At 37.5% G+C, this 18937-nt stretch overlaps 1 protein-coding gene across 3 annotated transcripts in view; it reads right to left on the bottom strand.

The window, feature by feature from the left end:
• Positions 1–13956, bottom strand: part of SHF (Src homology 2 domain containing F) — a 107269-nt gene extending 93313 nt beyond the window's left edge. For all 3 annotated transcript variants that reach the window (XM_053461852.1, XM_053461853.1, XM_053461854.1), the window contains exon 1: positions 13188–13956. In XM_053461852.1, the coding sequence (XP_053317827.1) occupies positions 13188–13889 (702 nt within the window). In that variant the 5' untranslated portion in view covers positions 13890–13956. The remainder of the gene's footprint in view (positions 1–13187) is intronic.
• Between the last annotated feature and the right edge of the window lie 4981 nt (positions 13957–18937).

The following is an 18937-nucleotide window of genomic DNA, read 5'->3' as shown; positions in this document are numbered from 1 at the left end:
CCTCAAACACACCTCCAAGACGACCACTGACTTGCTAAAGAAGCTGAGGGTAAAGGTGATGGACTGGCCAAGCATGTCTCCAGACCTAAACCCTATTTATCTGTGGGGCATCCTCAACGTGGAGGAGCGCAAGGTCAGTGCTGGAAAATAATGGTGGCCACACAAAATATTTACACTTTGGGCCAGATTTAGACATTTTCACTCAGGGGTGTACTTGCTTCTGCTGTCAAGGTTTAGACATTAATGGCTGTGTGTTGCGTTATATTGAGAGGACAACAAATTTACACTGTTACACAGGCTGTACACTCACTACTACATTGTAGCAGAGTGTCATTTCTTCAGTGTTGTCACATGAAAAGATATTATAAAATACTTACAAAAATGTGAGGGGTGTACTCACTTGTGAGATATTGTTTAAACAATATGAATCATAGAAATCAAACTACAAATGAAGCCTATCCCACACATATGAGAGGTGGCACTTTTAAAACTGAAAATGTAATAAAATGATGTTTCTCCTTTCCTTTTTCATCTTTTTTTCCTTTAAAAGAAGCATACCCAATTTTAAAAGCCCATGTTTCAACCCCACCCTTGTAGAGAGATATTTAAATATTTAACACTTGATTAAGGTTAAAATGATATACAAGTTTTGAAGCATATTTGAGCTCATAATTTAATGAAACATTATCTGCTGCCGAGTTACTGACCAAGGTCTGCAGATATTGCACATAAGCAGTAACATTTCCTAATATACTTTTGAAAATATGAATTATTTGTTGAAACAAAATTCTAAATGTGTGAAATATAAGACCGCACGGTAGCTTTTATTGTTTAAATATAAAACTAAATTCAGTACTCCCTCAGCTGGCATCTATACTTTACTATAGTTCATAGAATAGCCAGGAAAATATGTCAAAATATTAGGTTACGCACTCTAAAGCTACAAATTATGCCAAGGCCATCAAGCCCATAGGCAAAAGACTCAAAGTACTAGTGCCGATTTAAATCCTTAGTTTTTGCCCACTCAGTATATAAAATATTTTGTTATATAGTTTCTGAAAGCAAGTTCTGATATAACCCATGTTACATATTAGAAGAGTATACAAGAATGTCACAATATAATGAAAATTATTTTTTAGAATTGAAATGCTGAGCAAAATATAACATTAACCTCACAGTGACTTCTGTGCAGGAAAATACAATACACTTCCTAGTGGTTTCAGCATGTCAATTCAGCATATTATTTCCATAGGAAAGGAAGCTGTAAGTGGGTTACACCCAATCGTATGTCATTACCTGGTTTGTTTCACAGGGTAAACGCAAGCCTGCAGCAAAGTTATTGCATGGGGAGACGATATATGGGGTCTAAAATGTTTTCTGGGGGACATGCCCGTAATGACATCAGTGGACTATGGAGATACAGGCATTTTGATTATTGTTAGTGTCGTTAATATAATGCAACAATTTACCCAGATATTTACATAATCACATAGTGTGTGACACACTAAAACTGGCAACCCGATCCATAACATAAAGAAGGCCTTTGCCAGCTTTTAATGTAAAGATCACCTACAAAAATGGCTTACATTTCTACTAAATTCTACCCTAAACTCTTCACGAGCAGGTGTCTGAAAACTTTCTTATGCCATCGTACACATATGTACCCCTTACCTTCATTAAACTCTTAGTCAAGGTTATCCACCTTATCAAATTTAAGACAGAAGCACCTTAACACTACATAGTAAAATGAATGACGACTGTATGATGGCGTTAAAAGAAAGTCTTCCCAAAACTGCACTGCATTTCTTCAGTCCACTAAAAGGTGACGCCTCTGCCACATTCAGATTGCAAACTCTTTGATATCATATAATGAGATGTTGAGTAAGAGTTTACTATCTGTAAAATATGAAGCTCTCCCACCCCTAGAGTTTTGCCAAGGGTTTCATTTTTAATGTTTTCTAATCAACTGAATGACAATCATTGGCTTAACCTCAAGAAATGTTAGGATTACAGGTAAATACACATGGGATGGGATAAGGGATAATACAAGCAGTGGTAGAAGGGAATCAAACAATGTTTCAGAATGGGACCCCCATGACCTCTGCTTATGAATGAACTGGCCTTCATTACCTTACTGCACGCAAATGTCTCTCAATGTATATAAACATATATTTCCTTCCTATTTATCTTAAATGATGCTTGCAGCAATATAAGGTTTATTCTTCAGCTATTAAATGGTCATAAAAATCTTAAAAAATAATAATGTTAATTATATTTAAAATATATATATATATATATATATATATGTTGCACAAAAATCCTGAATTTCTGTGTCACTAATATTTCTCTCTGATGTATGACTGATAGACTCATTAAAAACAGATAAAGAAAACTTTGTATCTCAGATACTAATTATATTATCATTAAGGCTTTTATTGCAGAGGCTCCAGCAGGTAGTAACTGCCTTATAAATGCCAGATGTCCTTTCTATAAACTTGCTGCTACAGCCGTTTGCCCTAACATGCAACATGCTGGATTATTTCTCTTTCAAACTCCACACCTTAAAATAAAAAAAAAAAAAATAAAAAAAAAATGCATAATACTAGATATTCTATATAACAAGGACGGGCAGCATCAGTTAGCGTTAAAGCCTCAGGGCAGGAAGCTACACCCTATTGCAGCAAAAAGACAAGTAAAGGGAACAGAAAGGCTAGACAATAAAGTAATTGGACTAGTACATCACTTGCAAGAACAGCCACAGCTAAGTCTAAATGAGTGTCTACATGGGAGTTTCATTTGCGTTCTAAATAAACTGAGTATTAATTATCAGTATTCCTTGTGTTTTCTTCTTAATAAGAGTGTTGCTAAGTTGTGTTAACGACCTACATGGTGTTACAATGATGTTGTGGTGTTCCACTATCACACATAGCATTTATTCAATGAATTGAAGGTCGTCGTAAATCCTCAGTATCCAAGGACTCTGCTGTTTGTCTATCCTGGCCACTTGTACCACAAATAAACAAACACACTTTCTAGTGCAACTTATATCCTTTTAAAGCGCAAATGCAGAGGCATCCAGCAAATTCCCTCAATCATTTAGTTAGAAGAAGAAAAAAAACCCAGTACATTCCTTAAATCATAAGTCCCTAAGCGATTTCACAAATCTGTAGTGTGGGTGGCATTTGAACATTCCTGCTAACATTGAACCATTCCTGCTAAACCGGTCTTAAAAGCCTGAATGAAAATGTTGTATATATGTATATGCAGACAGGCCTCGGTATTTGTAAATATTCATCCAGGAGGCCACAGCCCAGTTTCTCTTTACGTCAAAGTGTTTTAATGATGATGCATACCAGTTAATTTGCTGTACCCACAATAAATTTAACTGTTTGTGGGGTTTCTTTTCCTTCTGCCTTCAGATCTCAGTTCTACACAATACACATTATTGAATGCCCTCTCTCCTGTTATAGAACTTCATTTTCAAGTTGTTTTACATAAAACGATACAGTAGTGAAACATTCTGCAACAGATGCTACTTTCACACCCGAGATCTTTCCAGGGTGGACTCCCTGGCGTTTCCCCTCTCTTGGTGGTGAGGCAGTGAGCAGGGCTAGCTGCGTGTGGGAGCCAGGTTAGCCCAGTTGGCCTTTAAAAGGGCAGGAAGTAAGTGGAAGTGGGTATGATCAAACACTGTTCCCCTGTGGCGTGAATAAGGAAAGTAATTAATATACTCCTGGTAAAACCAGGCCCTCTGATGTCAGGCCACCAATCAGTGTTGTAAATACTTTGGTTCCCCCTGATCTCTAATCCCCCAAAAGCACTAAGGACCGAAGCATGCAGAGGAACACATAGAAATCCTTAGCTGGGTCGCAAGCAGAGCAATGGATACCCTTCAAATTGCCAGATTGTACGTTTATTTGAGCAGGACCCTCCTTACCTTTTTGTTTCTGAAAAGTAATTATTCTTACAGCACAAGAACCAGATGCTTAACCTGGTGTGACCCTGCTCAAAAAATATCTATAATCTAAAACCTGGCTGAATTATTGAAGACTACAAACATGCATTCTTCATGAAAATGAATCCTCTGTATGCAACATATTTAATTTGTTTAATTTAGAAAACGTGTTGTGCCTATAAAAAAAATATAAACTTAAATCATGAGAAAATCAGGCTACAAATAAACAAAAAGAAATTAGAGAAAAACTTGATGTACAAGTTAACTGTAATGATTAATTCTGTGGAGTACCATAATGTTTTTTTTTTTGTTTTTGTTTTTTTTTTTTCTTTTCTTTACCTGGGTTAGGCATAAAGCTATCTTGAATCTAAGTTGAGACCAAGAACTGATTAAGGTCTGAGTCTCTACATCAGGAAAACAGGTAGACAGGATGGGCTGAATGATTCTTATCTGCCGTCACATTCTATGTTTCTACGGATCAGTGAGTGACTGTTGGAAACCAGTTACTACTTGCATGTGGACAGAGGCAGTGACCCAGAGTGAACACCATTTAAAATAATTATGCACCCATAAAAACTCAGCCCCATATAACATTTGTGTAACCTTGGTTATTTGTCCATAAGCAAAACTTCAGAGCATTAAATTGTATTCAAACAGTAACAAATTAATCCTTCCACAGAATTTGTGCCCATACTGCTACTTGTGTCTTTTTATATTGCATATGTGAATTACTTTGGCAAGAAAACCAGAATGTAAACATTATATATTATACTTTAATTATGAGTTTAGTGACTGGTTTTTACAGCCTTTAATTATTTTGACCTCAATAGTTATTTCAAGTAATATGACGGATGGAAAAGGCCATTTCAGAATGATATATGCCATTACTATGTGCATAACAATGTTAGAAACCAGCGTTAAGCAAGCAAATGGAATGTAACACAGAACAGACACAGAATATCTAATCATGTCAAAGCATTCATGTTTACAATATCCTACTGTCAAAGAACAAAATGCATCACTCATTAGAGGTTTCCGATTTCCAGCTAGTAAAAGGGTAACAGGGTGTGTATTAAAAGCTATTACTTTCACACCCTGTTCTTTTACTTGCAAGGCGGAGATCAGTTCTCATCAATAAAACTATTTTATAAAGAATAAAGCTAGCTGGGAAAATCTTTGGTCAACTTCCAAAAGGCACTTAAAAAGTTGAGACTAGTAATTGAACAAACACTGGTAATAACTCGGTTCTCATAACAGTATTAGTCAATGTCAGTTCGCTATGTTATGAATTGTTGGCTTTTTTTATTATTAGAGTTTTGTATTAGTTCTTCTCAATATAGATATATGAAAAAACAAATGTCAGCTAAGAGCATTATATATAGAAAGTATATTATAATAGTATCTGTGTTTGATTTTCCCAGTTTAATAAAGGAGAAGATTTGGGGGATTATGTAAAAATGCTAGTGCACATTAAAAAAAAATCTTGTTGGTACACATACTTGGTTCCAGACACATGAAATATCCCATGATTCAACCCATATAATGACCTTGATCAGATTAGTTTGTGCTCTTGCAAGGCCCACAACAGAACGGTGCAGCTGCTTAGAAAAAAACAATACAGCTCTATAGCAAGAGTATACTTTAGGTCCTGTTGACAAGACTGCCAATCGGAAATGTCAGAAAAAGTGATAAGTTATGGGGTGACAAAGTACTCAATTATTTATTTACCACAATAATGTGTTTGTAAAGTCGCTGTAACTGTATCAAACTGTAGTCAAATACTTGATTTTTATAGTAAATGATTTTTTAAAGACTCGAGAAGGGTGAATGGAACATATGCGTAAGTTCATTGAACAGATTATATAGCACTCCTCTAGATAAGATAAGAGAGAGATAAAGTCATCTCGCTTTGGAAGACTGATTGAGTTGTAAGAAGGCACCACCAACATCAGAGAGTCCAACAATCTTCCCATACTCCTATGCAGAGAAAATTTAAAAAACAAAAAAAGAAAAACTAAGACCTTTTGTTTTATTTATAAGCCAGTTGTTGGGTAGGGTAACGTTTATTATAACATGTACAGCTATATACCTTATAACTTACTGTTTGCACGTTTGTGTGCGTATATCACGTTGCATACACACATATAGGGTACTTTAACATGGCAATCGAAGCAATACATGACCAGATAGGTTGACAGAATCTTAAATATTAATGCTTCAGATAACTGACTTTAAAAATAGTATTTACTGGGTATGTGTGGGTTCTTTGCTTTGTTATATACTGTATTTTGGTTAAAAGCAAATTATATATATATATATATATATATATATATATATATATATATATTTATTAAAGTGAGAATAACTGTCTTTAATTGCCGCCTTTGTTAGCTCACTAGGAGCTCCCCCCCATCCAATTAGCCTTCTAGCTTAACCACCTTCATGTAGTTTCCTAAGGTGTTAATCCTTTGGGCATCTGTCTCATTTGAGATTCAAAGTGATTTACAATTTTAAAAAAATACTTATATCTGCATGAAAATATACAGTGAAGCTATCAGTTTGTTCAGATGCATTGTTTGTTGCTTCACAATTTAAAAACATCTAATGTGTTCCTTCTGTGTATGCGAGACATTAGCTCCCTTTGCCAACATTTTATCCCCTTTGACTGCGCAGAGTACATTACTCTGAAACCTGAAACTCTGAAAAAAATGGATAAATCCCAGGTCATTATATTATTTAGTGTAACAAATAAAATATTGAGATTAAATTAGGTTTATTCACAAATGCATTCAGAATTATAGAATTTGGCAGCAGATAATCATTTGGCCCACCTAGTCTGCCCATTTTTCCCTAATGTAAAGACTCAGGCCTTAATCAGACCTTGGCCTGGTCTTAGATTATTATAGTAATTTAAATACCATTATTTTTCTTTATCAGTGATCTGGTTTCATAAAGTTCAGCATAGATACAGTTTATTTCCTTGGGAAAAAAGTAAAAACTTTGGAATCGGTTTATTGTTTCAACGATTAGTTGAAACAAGTAAAAAAAGAAAAAGTAGGCCTCTGGTTTTATTTTGTGGTTAACTGCATGGGTTCAAAGACAGAGAGTTCCAAAGTGGAAAAAACAAACACTGGTTTAAGAGACTAATTTAAAATTTGTAAAGATCTTGAACTTTAACAAGTCTATTTTACAAGCAGTTTTTTATTTTTCCCCCCAGTTATTATGTTGCATTGCGTTATTGTGATATCGAACATATTACATCTATAGCCTCCAGACTTTTTCATTTTATACCTGCTTGAATATAATGCTGGGTGAGAAAATGATGAATAAAAATATATCTAATTTTAATTTTTTAACCTCATATCAATAACGCTGTTGCTTAAAGCAGATGGACTCCTGTTTACCACATTCATTGGCAGGTACCAAATCTGCAATAAAGAAAGGAGACCTTGCGTACCATTAATGTGTGATACTTGTCAACGCTCCTCCACCATTTATTTGTGGTAATATTGTGTATGACTATATCACATGTGATATGACCATATTGCTTACCAGAAAGGCAGAAGGCATTCATAGTGTATTGTTAATACGTGGTTTTTGGAGTGTTTGGAGAAATAAAGGTATCATTCTAAAATTAAGCTTTAGCGTTGCGAGACATCAATAAGACAATGTCTATCTTATGCATTGTACTTGTAGCTAATGGGTGACTGTATGGATGTAGAGAAGTCTGAAAAATCTATACAGTAAGTCTCAAAAGTAGTAAGAAGAATTGTAACAGATTTCCAGGGCTTCTTCCAGCAGAGAAGTGCCGTTTAATTCTGTGGGTATGCAAATTGCACAACAGTGGAGGGATTAATTAAAGCGGCTCTGCGTGTCTCTTTAGCAATAAAAGAGTTCATTACTACAGCTCTGTGGGTCTCTTCAGCAATGAAGAGTTTAATTCTGACTGCTTTGGTGTTCTCTGGAAGATAGGATGTTAAAAGGAATGGTGCTGTGGTTATTGTTAACATCAGTGGACACCTCATAAGCGATGAGTACCAAGCTATGATAACTAAAAGCCGAGAATAGAATATCTAAGAGTCAACAGTGCTCTTCTGGTTTGGCGTGGAATGCCTTAACATTCAAGAAATAATTAACCACTGCATATACTAGAAAGGTTGTTTCCCATAATAATTGTATTAAAGGGAAACTGTTTTGTGCCTATTTAAACTATGTTGCCTATGAAGCTCAAATACTTTTTCCTAAAATGAACATACAATACACTTAATAAACAAGAAACAAATCACCATAACTGACAAAGATCTATTTGATTAAAATATACAAATCTATACCAAATTGGTTATAAAGCTGGGAGTATAAAATTACGTTGTTATAACATGTAAAGTTTTCACACTTAATTGGAACACTGCAAAATTATTGTGAAAATTATTGCAGTGTAGCAGTTGAGGAGGTATCGCGTAAACCGTAGGTTTGATTTTAGCTGGAGGCCATTTGTAGCTGGCCCAAAACACAACCAATTTCCACAATAAATTAGTCCTGGAACAAAAGATCCCCCAGAGGAAGGCCAGATGGGGAGAATTCTGTTTTGTTGTGAACAGCTGCACCTTCAAAATGAATGTTAGCCTTTTTGCTGGTAGCTATTACCTAGTTATAGCATTTCAATTGGGTCTTTTTTTCCAGTGTCTTGATCTTGAACTGGTTATTTTATAGTACGATTTGTAGATAAGCAGTAATTACAATGCAAGTGTTTTTATGAGTATTTCAGATGCCACACATGAATGAGGAGTTAATAAGTATCTATCCTAGTTTAATCAGTAGAGCAGGATGCCATTTGTAAATCAACATGGCACACCTGGTATGGTCTCTATGGGTTGGATACATCTCTAGTATTAAATATGTATGTACGGTATAATCTGAATCAGGTTTTCAGTATAGTGCCTTTAGGATCAGGAGAGCTTTCAACAGGTTTTTAAGGCTCTCAATAAGAGCTCCAATATAACAAATATTTAAATTTAAAAAATAAAAAGAACATTTTAAGATCATATGGTCTACTCCATGAAAAATTGCCATTGTTTTTCTGTATATTTGGATACAACATCCTTTAGAACAATGCTGTCGAAAGAAGGACTGCAAGGAACATGGCAGAACTTCATTCACAATATCCAAGTCAGAAAAATTAAATATTTATACATTTATCATTTTAACAGTCAAAAGGTCAGTCAAACCAGTTAAGTTATATTACCTTAGACCAACACTAAAACTCATAGAAATAAAACAAATACTTCTTCTTACTATTAAGCTCACTGCGTATTTTACGCATATGTGTTAGCTGTATAGTCTGGGCTTCATTTAGTCCTTCCTTAATGCTTATGACCATGGTCAATCCTTTGTAGGATGGCTCCTTAAATAGTTTGAAAGCTGTTCTGTTCTGATAGCTCACAATTTAAATGTGGAAAAAACACTATGCCCATCATCTTAATCCATCTCCATGTTACAACATGTGCTTCTTCCAGGGTATTTCAGAACCAGGATGGTGCCTACCACACTGTTGAAAACATGGCCTTATTCTAAAGTGTGCTACATAATGTGTTATTTCCATCACATGCGTTGGAATGTACGATAAGTTAGGAGTTATGACAACTGATCATTTCACATGGGCCCAAAACCACATGTATGTCACATCAAATAAACACTACATTCTTCTTGCATGTGTTAGAGAGAGTGTGTGTGTTTACAGTTTGATCAGCAGAAATGCATGACTTGGGTATCGGAAAGTTAACTTACATGACATCATACCAACTCAAAAGAAAAAAACCTTGCAAGATAAATACATCTGCAGGCATAAAATCATTAGGTTTTGTCATTGTAGAACATCAAGTACATCAGGTTAAAAGGCAAGTCATAGTAGCAATTGTGTTAAGAGGAAGAGAACATGGGGGGGGGTCTGTGATATTTTAATAATGTAATATCTTTCCAACCTCTTGGTAAGTGGAAGCTGTTAGCAGTGTTTCAAACAAAGCAGCTGCAGACAAGTCAAGTGAGTGGGTTACTAGCAGACTTCTTGGGGAATTGTGGACTAGTTTGACAGAGTATTTGGGGAACATGTCCCTTCCTAGCTGTTGCAAAAGGCAATCTTTGGAGAGCTCCAGATGCTCTGAGTGGCTTGGAACAGCGTAAATGTTAGATATAGTTCAGAACAGCTAAACTGTTAGAGGTTACCTTACCCTTGCACAAGGCATGAATATCAATATGAGTAGGTAGATCAACATGTAGGGGGGCCTTGAAATTAAATTAGTAAAATTAGTTGAATTTATAAATTACTACAGAAAAAAAATCTACAAAAAAGACAGACCTAGACATAATATAATGGGGGTTATGGATAAAATGATTTTGGTAGAGAGAAAAGAATCAAATTCAGCATTAAAATAAGCAACAGCAGTTAATTGGTTTTTATAGCGATACAATCACTCAACAGCACCTGTCCATTGTGTTAGTGTGTGTGTGTGTACACACAAACATATATAACACTTAATGTCCTGCAGGATGACCCAATATTGACCAGTATATTTTTTAAGCAGTGTGTTAAGGAGACATGTTCAGCATTGCTCATTTCTTTTCCTTAAGGGTGTGTGATTAAGATATGAATCTATTTAATTCTATTTCAAATTCACCAAATGTGTCTAAAATGTGAATCTGTTTGACAAATGGGATCCCTTAGTGCCCCTATATACATGAAGGCTTTTCTACAATAATTAGGCACATGTATCATTCTAAAGCCTGGTCAGAATTAAATAGTAAAGTCTAAGTCACCAAAATATGTATTCACAAATATATATCGTAAGCTTGCGAGCAGGGCTCTCTCCACCTAATGTATCGGTTTGTCTTAGTCTGTCAATTCCCGTCTTGTCATACCCCTTGAATATATGTATTGTATTAAGCACTGTGTAAATTGTTGGCGCTCTATAAATATAATAATCATTGCTTTAAAGTTGTCTTAATGTTACATTCACAAACATAGTTAGAAAAATAAAAAGAAAAGAAAATCATCATACTAAATCTGCGATACACAGGCAATATCACTCACTGACACTTAGATAATGGTAACACATTTCTTTCCCCATTAAAAGATCAGTCACACATTGCAGGCTCAACAAAGGTTATCTGACACACTGTCTAGCATCTCCTGGGTTATCCCACCATGTTGCATCCTATCATATCCTGAGACATTCCAGTAAGCCTCTATAGAGCAATATTCTGGCAAATAATTTATTATAAATTCACATTTTAGTGATAAAATCAATGGCACCCTTGAAAATGTCAGCGATAGCGCACTGTTTCTATATATTCCACTGTTTCACAGCAATTTCTATTATTAAACTGGTTTTCGATTAGAAGAGAGAATATAAATGTTTTCTCTAATTCATTCAAAGATAATAAATGAAGTGGCTTTTGTCCAACTGAAACTGATCTAGAGAATATTAAAATGCCATATCATTAAACATCTCCTGTAGAGATTTTTGGAATTAGCCTATATGCAGAATTAACCCTTTATAAAAACAGTCAATTTAAGACATTAATTTACAGGCGAAATTCAGGCTAGCTGTGTACAGATTCATTTCGATATTCCGTCCCCTTAATTAGTAATTTTTATACTGCCTGTCCTTATTTTAAATTCCCTGTTCTAAACAATGTTGTACAGATACCATACATATTATTCATCCCTTGGCTCATGAAAATGAATAACACTTGATATCTTTATGTCAGTTTCACCAAGGAAAGCCAAGGCATTCCGATACAAGGAAGTCAAACTTGCTGATTAAAATGTGGTTGGCAGAAGGTATTAGTCACACATGACAGTTGGATGTATTAATTCAGCATCTCATTTCCAGTTCTCTGAATACAAGGCAAATTTACCAAGGCGACCTCTTCTTACAATTCAGTGTGTCTTCAAAACAAAATGCTAACCCTATGTCATATCAACTAATGTGCAAGGAGATGCAGCCTATTGACATTCCTGCTGCTAAGAAAAGCAACACAAATCATGCTTAACCAAGACAAAGCTGAATGGGTGTAATGGGAGTTTTAGTCCAATTGGTTGTCTAAATCTGCATTCACATCTACTCATGCAGGTATGGGAGAGTAGAGCTTTGTTGAAGGCTTCTGTTAGCATTTTATGTCCCTAGCACTAGCTTTAGATTGCAAGCTCTATGGGGGAGGCATACTACTTGCATACAGGCACAAAATACATAATTGATATCAGAACAGATACAATTTGTAGAACCTGTACCATTGCCAAGTCAGACCTATAAACTTTACACCATATGAACGTAATGATCAGTGGGAGGACAACATGTAGAAAGAATCCTGACCTAAAGACAAGCTGCTTAGTAGTTGTATTCACAGGATTATAAATCAGTTTTGGGGGGCTACAAAAGAGGGTGCCACAAGGGCAAAGCATCTAAGGGATCATGGATGCCCCCCTCTGTAGTACTGCAGAGGTGAAAGAGAAGGAGCAGCAATGAGGCACAGCCAGGGACAAGAAGAAGGAAGGAATGGCAGAAAATGGGAGAGAAGTATATGCAAGACCCCCCTCCTCTCCACTAAATGGGAACAAAAAGACCAGAGAGAATGGTGAGAGACAAAGGACCTAACATGTCAAAAGAAAACAATGACCCATTCAGACTGCAGTACCTTCATACATTCCTACCCCTATATTATTCTCCCAGGTTGTGCCATTTTCCTTTAGGCTTTATTTGGGGTCATATATGTCCTTGCATTCCCCATTCCCCGTCTTCATTGACGGTTAAAGTTCGCATCATACACTTTAGAGGTAGTAGTATATATATGTGATGTTAACACATGGGTAAGGAAAGAGTGCCAGGTGTGTAATGAGCTGTAGCAGAGCCTACTGATGAAACGTAACCCTTTTAGTGCTTAGAAGTGTGCGAAACGTATTGTTTATGCCACTGACGGGGAAAGGGTTAAAATGATATCGCATATATAAGACGTATAAGCAGCGTGAGAAATGTCTTCTAGATTTCTGTGGACCAATAAAGTGTGTATAATATACATGTATTTATATACACACCATAGAAATGAACAGTAGCCTGATGAAAAGTAAACAATAATAGTTTGTGGGATGGTTCACAAAAAATCTTTGCACCCACTTGATTCAGCTCACAACAATAACAATCAACAGAAGCAAAAGAGCTCGGTTATACGTCAGACTTACTTTATCCTGCTTGCAGTCTTCAGACTGGGAGACAACTGATGTGGCAGGGGGAGACTTGATCCCTGGTGTTCCCATGTTGGATACCACAGAGGGCTGCTGTCCTGGGTTAGAGGCTCCCGGGTTAGTGCTACTGGTGGGACTTGAGCCCCCTTTGTCCCCAGTGTCCACTTTAATGAGCCTGTGTTTGGGAGACACATACTTGACGTCAGGTGAAGGACATGGTGATGAAGGCGACTGAGCTGTATTAGCAGCAGGCACTGATGTAGGGGCTGTGGAGGAGTTTTGAGAGGTACTTGAACCTGTGGCACTCGCAGGAGTATAGGGGTCCTCAAAGTCCCTATCTTTCTGTAGCTTGTATGCAGCCAAAATATCCGGTTGTCCTGCTGGAGCTACTGGGAATTGAGGTCCAGTGGAGTGAAGATGATGATGGTGGTGGTGATGATGAATAGGGGCTCCCCCAGCTAGGCATTGCCGGTAATCCGGTTTAGGAGGGGCTGGAGGCGGTGGCTTGGAGCTCTTGAACCCTAGGTGCTCCTTGATCCATTTGGCCATGCTGCCTGCACATTGCTGTCCCGTGCTGGCTGCTGGTGGGGGGCTCCCTCTGGTAGTAATGGTGGTGTCCGCTCGGACACTTCTTGAGGAGTCTGCTGCCTGCTGCTGAGCACTGCTGGCTGAAGCCGAGGAGTGTCCGCTCAGCAGCATGAGAAACACGGGACAGAGAGAAAAGGAATCCAAGCAAACAATCAGGCACTGGAAGCAGCGTGGTGAGCAGCTGACACAATCTGTATGAATGAGCTTGTGAGAATGTTCAGAGCACGCTATATACATATACACACATTCTAGTGCACTAGGGAAGGGGGCAACTGCGCCACCTAGTGGGAGGAACATTAGCTGGCTCACCTATTGGCTCTCGCTCTTCTACAATAGAATGCACACGCAGCCTGCACTGTAAGTAGAGAGTTAAGAATTTGGTGTATTTCCGAAAATACTCGAGCTGCATTGTGTAAATGTTTACACACAATTCCACTGAGCTGCCTGCAGGAAAACACATCAAGTACCCATCGTTCAAAAAGAGATAAGACCTTTCCAGGGCCAGGAAGTTTTCTTAAGATAAAATATTTGAGGTCTCAGAAAATAAATTTATGAGTAAAATAAAACAAAAACAACCGCATAATCCTAATATTTATAGTATATGTTTTCTCATTGAGGTTAGAGTGTCTCATCAAAATTACCTAAAGTCCTAAACTTATAACTTTGTTGCTAGGATCTTTTGGCTACTATTATGAAAGACTTGTTGCTACTGTTATAGTTTCACTAGGAAGGACAGTCTCTATGTTATTTTCATTTCCTAAAATGATTTAGCAGTTTCCTGGATCCATTATTTACCAATGTTGGGCACATAACTACCCACATTCTACAAAAATCTGAAACAAATTGCAATGTTTTAACGGATGTAGAATGTGCAGAGTTTAGTGATGTTTACAAGTTCATTCAAATCAGACTGTGGCCTTCTAGCATAACTACGGTCATAGGTGGGTTTGTAGTTGTAATCACCCACCAAGACTCAAAGGAAGTTTTGGACCCGGTCTAGTCTGGCACTTTAAGGCAGACAGAGGCCTAATGATGTAAGTACATTATTATGCTCACATGACGTGAACCTTGCAGCACATGATCTGCAACTGGAGCTGCAGATCTGGTGAGTATGAGGAGTTGTTGGTCAAAGGCCCGTTGTGCAAGATGGCCAGTGTGGGCCTCCTTGTCACCTAAATATGAGAATATGTAGCCTTGTGACATATACATCTTTTCTCTACTTCAGCTCCAATGCATAGCTGCAAAGACTATGTTGTATGTTATTATGTTGTAAAGAGCACACACAGGGATTACAAGTCATGGTGAATGGTTTGCAGGATAAACATTATTAAGGACGACTAAAGGATCTTAATATGTATAACTTGGAGAAAAGAAGAATGAGTTGAGATGTAATAGAAACATTTAAATACCTAAATAGATTTAACAAAGTATAGGAAGGACATTTATTTCTGAGGAGAACAATTGGTCATAGTCCCAGAGCTTTAGCTGTAACGTAATGAAGCTTCCGTCAGAAGTGGTAGAGGTTAATACATTGAGAGAATTTAAAGATGCATGGAATAGGCATAAAGCTATCCTAAGACAAGGCCAAGGACTGACTAAGGTCTGAGTCTTTACATCAGGGAAAAATGAGCAGAATAGATAGGCCAATTGAGTCCCTCTAATTCAATTTTCTTTGTTTTTTTTGTGTCCCAAAACTCCGGTAGCATATATTATATATGTACACCATGCCTATCATTCTAATATTCTTATTCCAATTAGTGTGCAGTGCCAATGTAGTGGACAATACATTTTACTGCTGACCTGTTAGGTATTGAAAACGTCAAGTTTCACCAGTAGACTAAGTCATTAAGCAGCTCCATTGAACATCTACCAATCTTACCTTACTTTAGTCACTCCACCAGAGGTGCTGCATTACACTAGAGGACTGCATCAGGATGGGGGTCCTGCAGGTCCTGTGGGACCCGTCAAAAAACTTTTGGGTGCGGGCAGTTTTTCGGGTGTTGTGGGCGGGAGCCGGCGGTCAAACAATGTACCTGCTGGTCCCAGTAATCCCGCGCACACTGCAAGGCTGCTTTCGCGTTATTCGCACACAGCATCTCTTCTCTTGTTCTGCCCAGGAACCCAGTGTCACTTGAATTTACGTCACATGACTCTGCTCAGTTCCTGCTTTCCCTGGGCGGAACAAAAGAAAAGACGCTGTATGCGAGCAACGCGAAGGCAGCCTTGCAGGAGTCCGTAGGAAATCTGCAGTTCAGGTAAGGGGGTGGGGGAGTTTGTATGAACGAGTATGCATGAATGAGGGAATGAATGAGTATCTGTGAATGAGGGAATGAATGATTGTGAATGATGTTTGCGTGATCGGGCGGGATTGGACACATATGTTGCGTGAGCGGGCGGGATTGGACATATATGTTGCGTGAGCGGAACACACATGTTGCGGGAGCGGGCAGTAATGGTCAGAAATTCAGCGGGAGTGGGATTAAGAAAACAGTCTCACGCAGGGCTCTACATTACACCTCCCCTCCCCCAAAAAGTACCCCAAGCAAATAAAATAAAGTATTGGGAAGTAAGGAGGAGTACAACGTGGGCAGACGTGGGAAGCAATACAGGCTAAAGGATAAAGGTACATTGTGAAATGATAAGGGTGAATAGCAATGTATTAACTGTGCACTGCAGTCCACATATGTCATTCAAAGATGGATTGACTTTGAACGAGGCCCAAGGCTGCTGGTACCAGATGGCTCCTTTAACTGAAGACAATGAAAACAATACATCATACAGGGCAACATTATTAATGCAACTCTGCAGTATATAGATTCCTAAAGTGTCCTCAGTTAAAGGTGAAACCTGGCCACCATGCCCAAGGCAAGCTATTCATTTTTGCCTCATACTGCAAGGTCATCAGATGACTACTTTAACTGGGGATGATTATGAAAAATGTATTTCCAGGGTAATATTGATCTTAATACAGATTTATTTAGCATTGTGACAAAGCGGGATTAAACAGAGAAAGCCACCTAAATATCATGACTGCCTACAATGGCAGCCTCTAGGTCTACAGATAAAGGAGGTTTATTTGAAGAAAATTAAATAAAACCAAGTTTTCTTCAGGGCTATTGCACATAAATAATACTGTATTTTATGCTCAAACTAAATATTTTGGAATTTCCCTTTCAACATGTACATATTGAGGAAGAACATAATCACATGCACTCTGTAGACTTGTTCTAGCTACTCCTCCTTTTTAATCTGAACCTGCGATTTATTATCAAATCTGATTAGTGTTTGGCAGATTTACTAGATACAATCAAGGGTCACTTTTATACTAAATACTTTAGACAGTCCTGGTTTCTCAGTCCTGTCGAGATGAAGAAAGAGAAAAACTCTGGCCACTTTCAATATTGGTCAGGGCCGTCAGCAAATGGTACACAATTGGTAACTATTGGTTAAGGTTATTTTTTAAATTTTACTGTTATATTATTTAAGGTTTCTTTTCAATAAACAACTTTTCTGCTCAGAATTTTATAAGGGCATTTATGTTAAACACCATAAGGCTTTATTTAAGATTGTTACTCTAACTTGAGGCTTAAGAAAACCTTAGGGGCTGTTTTTTAAAGACGTAGAGAAGCCAATAAGTCCAACCAGGGGACCGTACCCTGAAAATGAGGACATCTGGCGGCCCTGCTGAAGCAGGCGCAGATCTCTCTTCTGGATAGTTGCACATGTTTTCTCACTAGGGTGACCACTGTGTCCTTTTTTCACATATTGTTACACATGTAACATGCTGCCCTACAGATTGTGTGGTGTTAATAGAGTAATTGATTCCTACCCATGAACTTCCCAAACACATTTCAAATGCTGCAGGTTAAAGCTGCTGCCCGTGCCATATATATGTGGGACAACAGTTTTCAGAATTATATGCCGTTTGTTGGTATAATAAACGTAAGTGTCTGTCATATATCTGGAAATATAGAGCGTTAAATATGAAATTCACTTCATTCATTTCAAAACGTGCATAATGATTTCCAAACCTTTAATGCCTCCCCATGAAACAGCATAGGCAAACTTCTATTTGTTTGGTTCCATGTAATATAATGTATTTAGGGCATGAAGCCATGAGTCAGAGCTTTAATAGTTCACGTCCCTCTCCATCAGGCACGTCCCTATAATCATGACAATGAAACACAACTTATTTATTTTTCTATATAAACCTGAGTCACCTTGTATGAAGGTTCTCCTAATCCTCCCTACTCTGCTACCGCCCTTTGCTTCTATTTTAACAATGCATACAAATTCTTTGTGATTGAAGTTTCTATCTTGTATTTCGGACATATATCTTTTAATAACCTCTTACAGTTTTTTAGCGTTGTGTCATAGGTAGTTATGCATCACTTAAACTCAAATGCATAAATTACATTTGTCATTGCTTTCTAAAGCTCTTGTTACTTTTCACAGCCAGGTGGCCAAATGGAGAACTGCAAGTAAAATGCTCCATAAAATTTTCAGGTAATGTCATAAAATGTTTCTGTCATAACTGCCTATGGGAAATTGCCCCTTTTCAGCCTTTGCCAGCCCTTCCGGACAGAATAAGAAGTTGGGATAGATGCCCCAAGGTATACTCATATGATTTTAATTCATATAATGTAGCATATAATGTGTTTTTAGTCCACGGTATATCATAGCCTTAAATGCAGCCACATTTGCCTTGCTTGCTGACCGGTGACCTATCACACTATCAATGCATAAGATTGAAGAATCTTCTTAAAGAGGCTAATTGTTTAATGACAATGTCAATTGGGGATGTCCTGTAAATTATCTCTGAGTCCTGAATTAGACAGTCAACACACCAAACCCTATGATTTCAGATTCTAAATTGGCACTCATAGGAGATCACTGATGCCATACAAATAATAAATTAATACTTAACCTTGCTTGTGGATGTAGGCAGCGCTGGCCTTCGTGTTTCTAAGTCTCTAAGTGAAATATGTATTCTGCATACACATGCTTGCTATTTTAGGAGAAAATTATTATTGGCTCCATTACGATGGCTCCTCTACCAATTAATGGCCCTAGGCAATGGCCTATTTTGTTTATGTGGTTGGATCTTAGGTTACCTTTCTAGTCCTGTCACCTTATTGCAGAACCTGACTTGTCTCAAG

Source organism: Spea bombifrons, chromosome 4, assembly GCF_027358695.1.
Source record: "Spea bombifrons isolate aSpeBom1 chromosome 4, aSpeBom1.2.pri, whole genome shotgun sequence".
In the NCBI taxonomy this organism is placed as follows: Eukaryota; Metazoa; Chordata; class Amphibia; order Anura; family Pelobatidae; genus Spea; species Spea bombifrons.
This window is presented reverse-complemented; position numbering and strand designations above follow the sequence as displayed.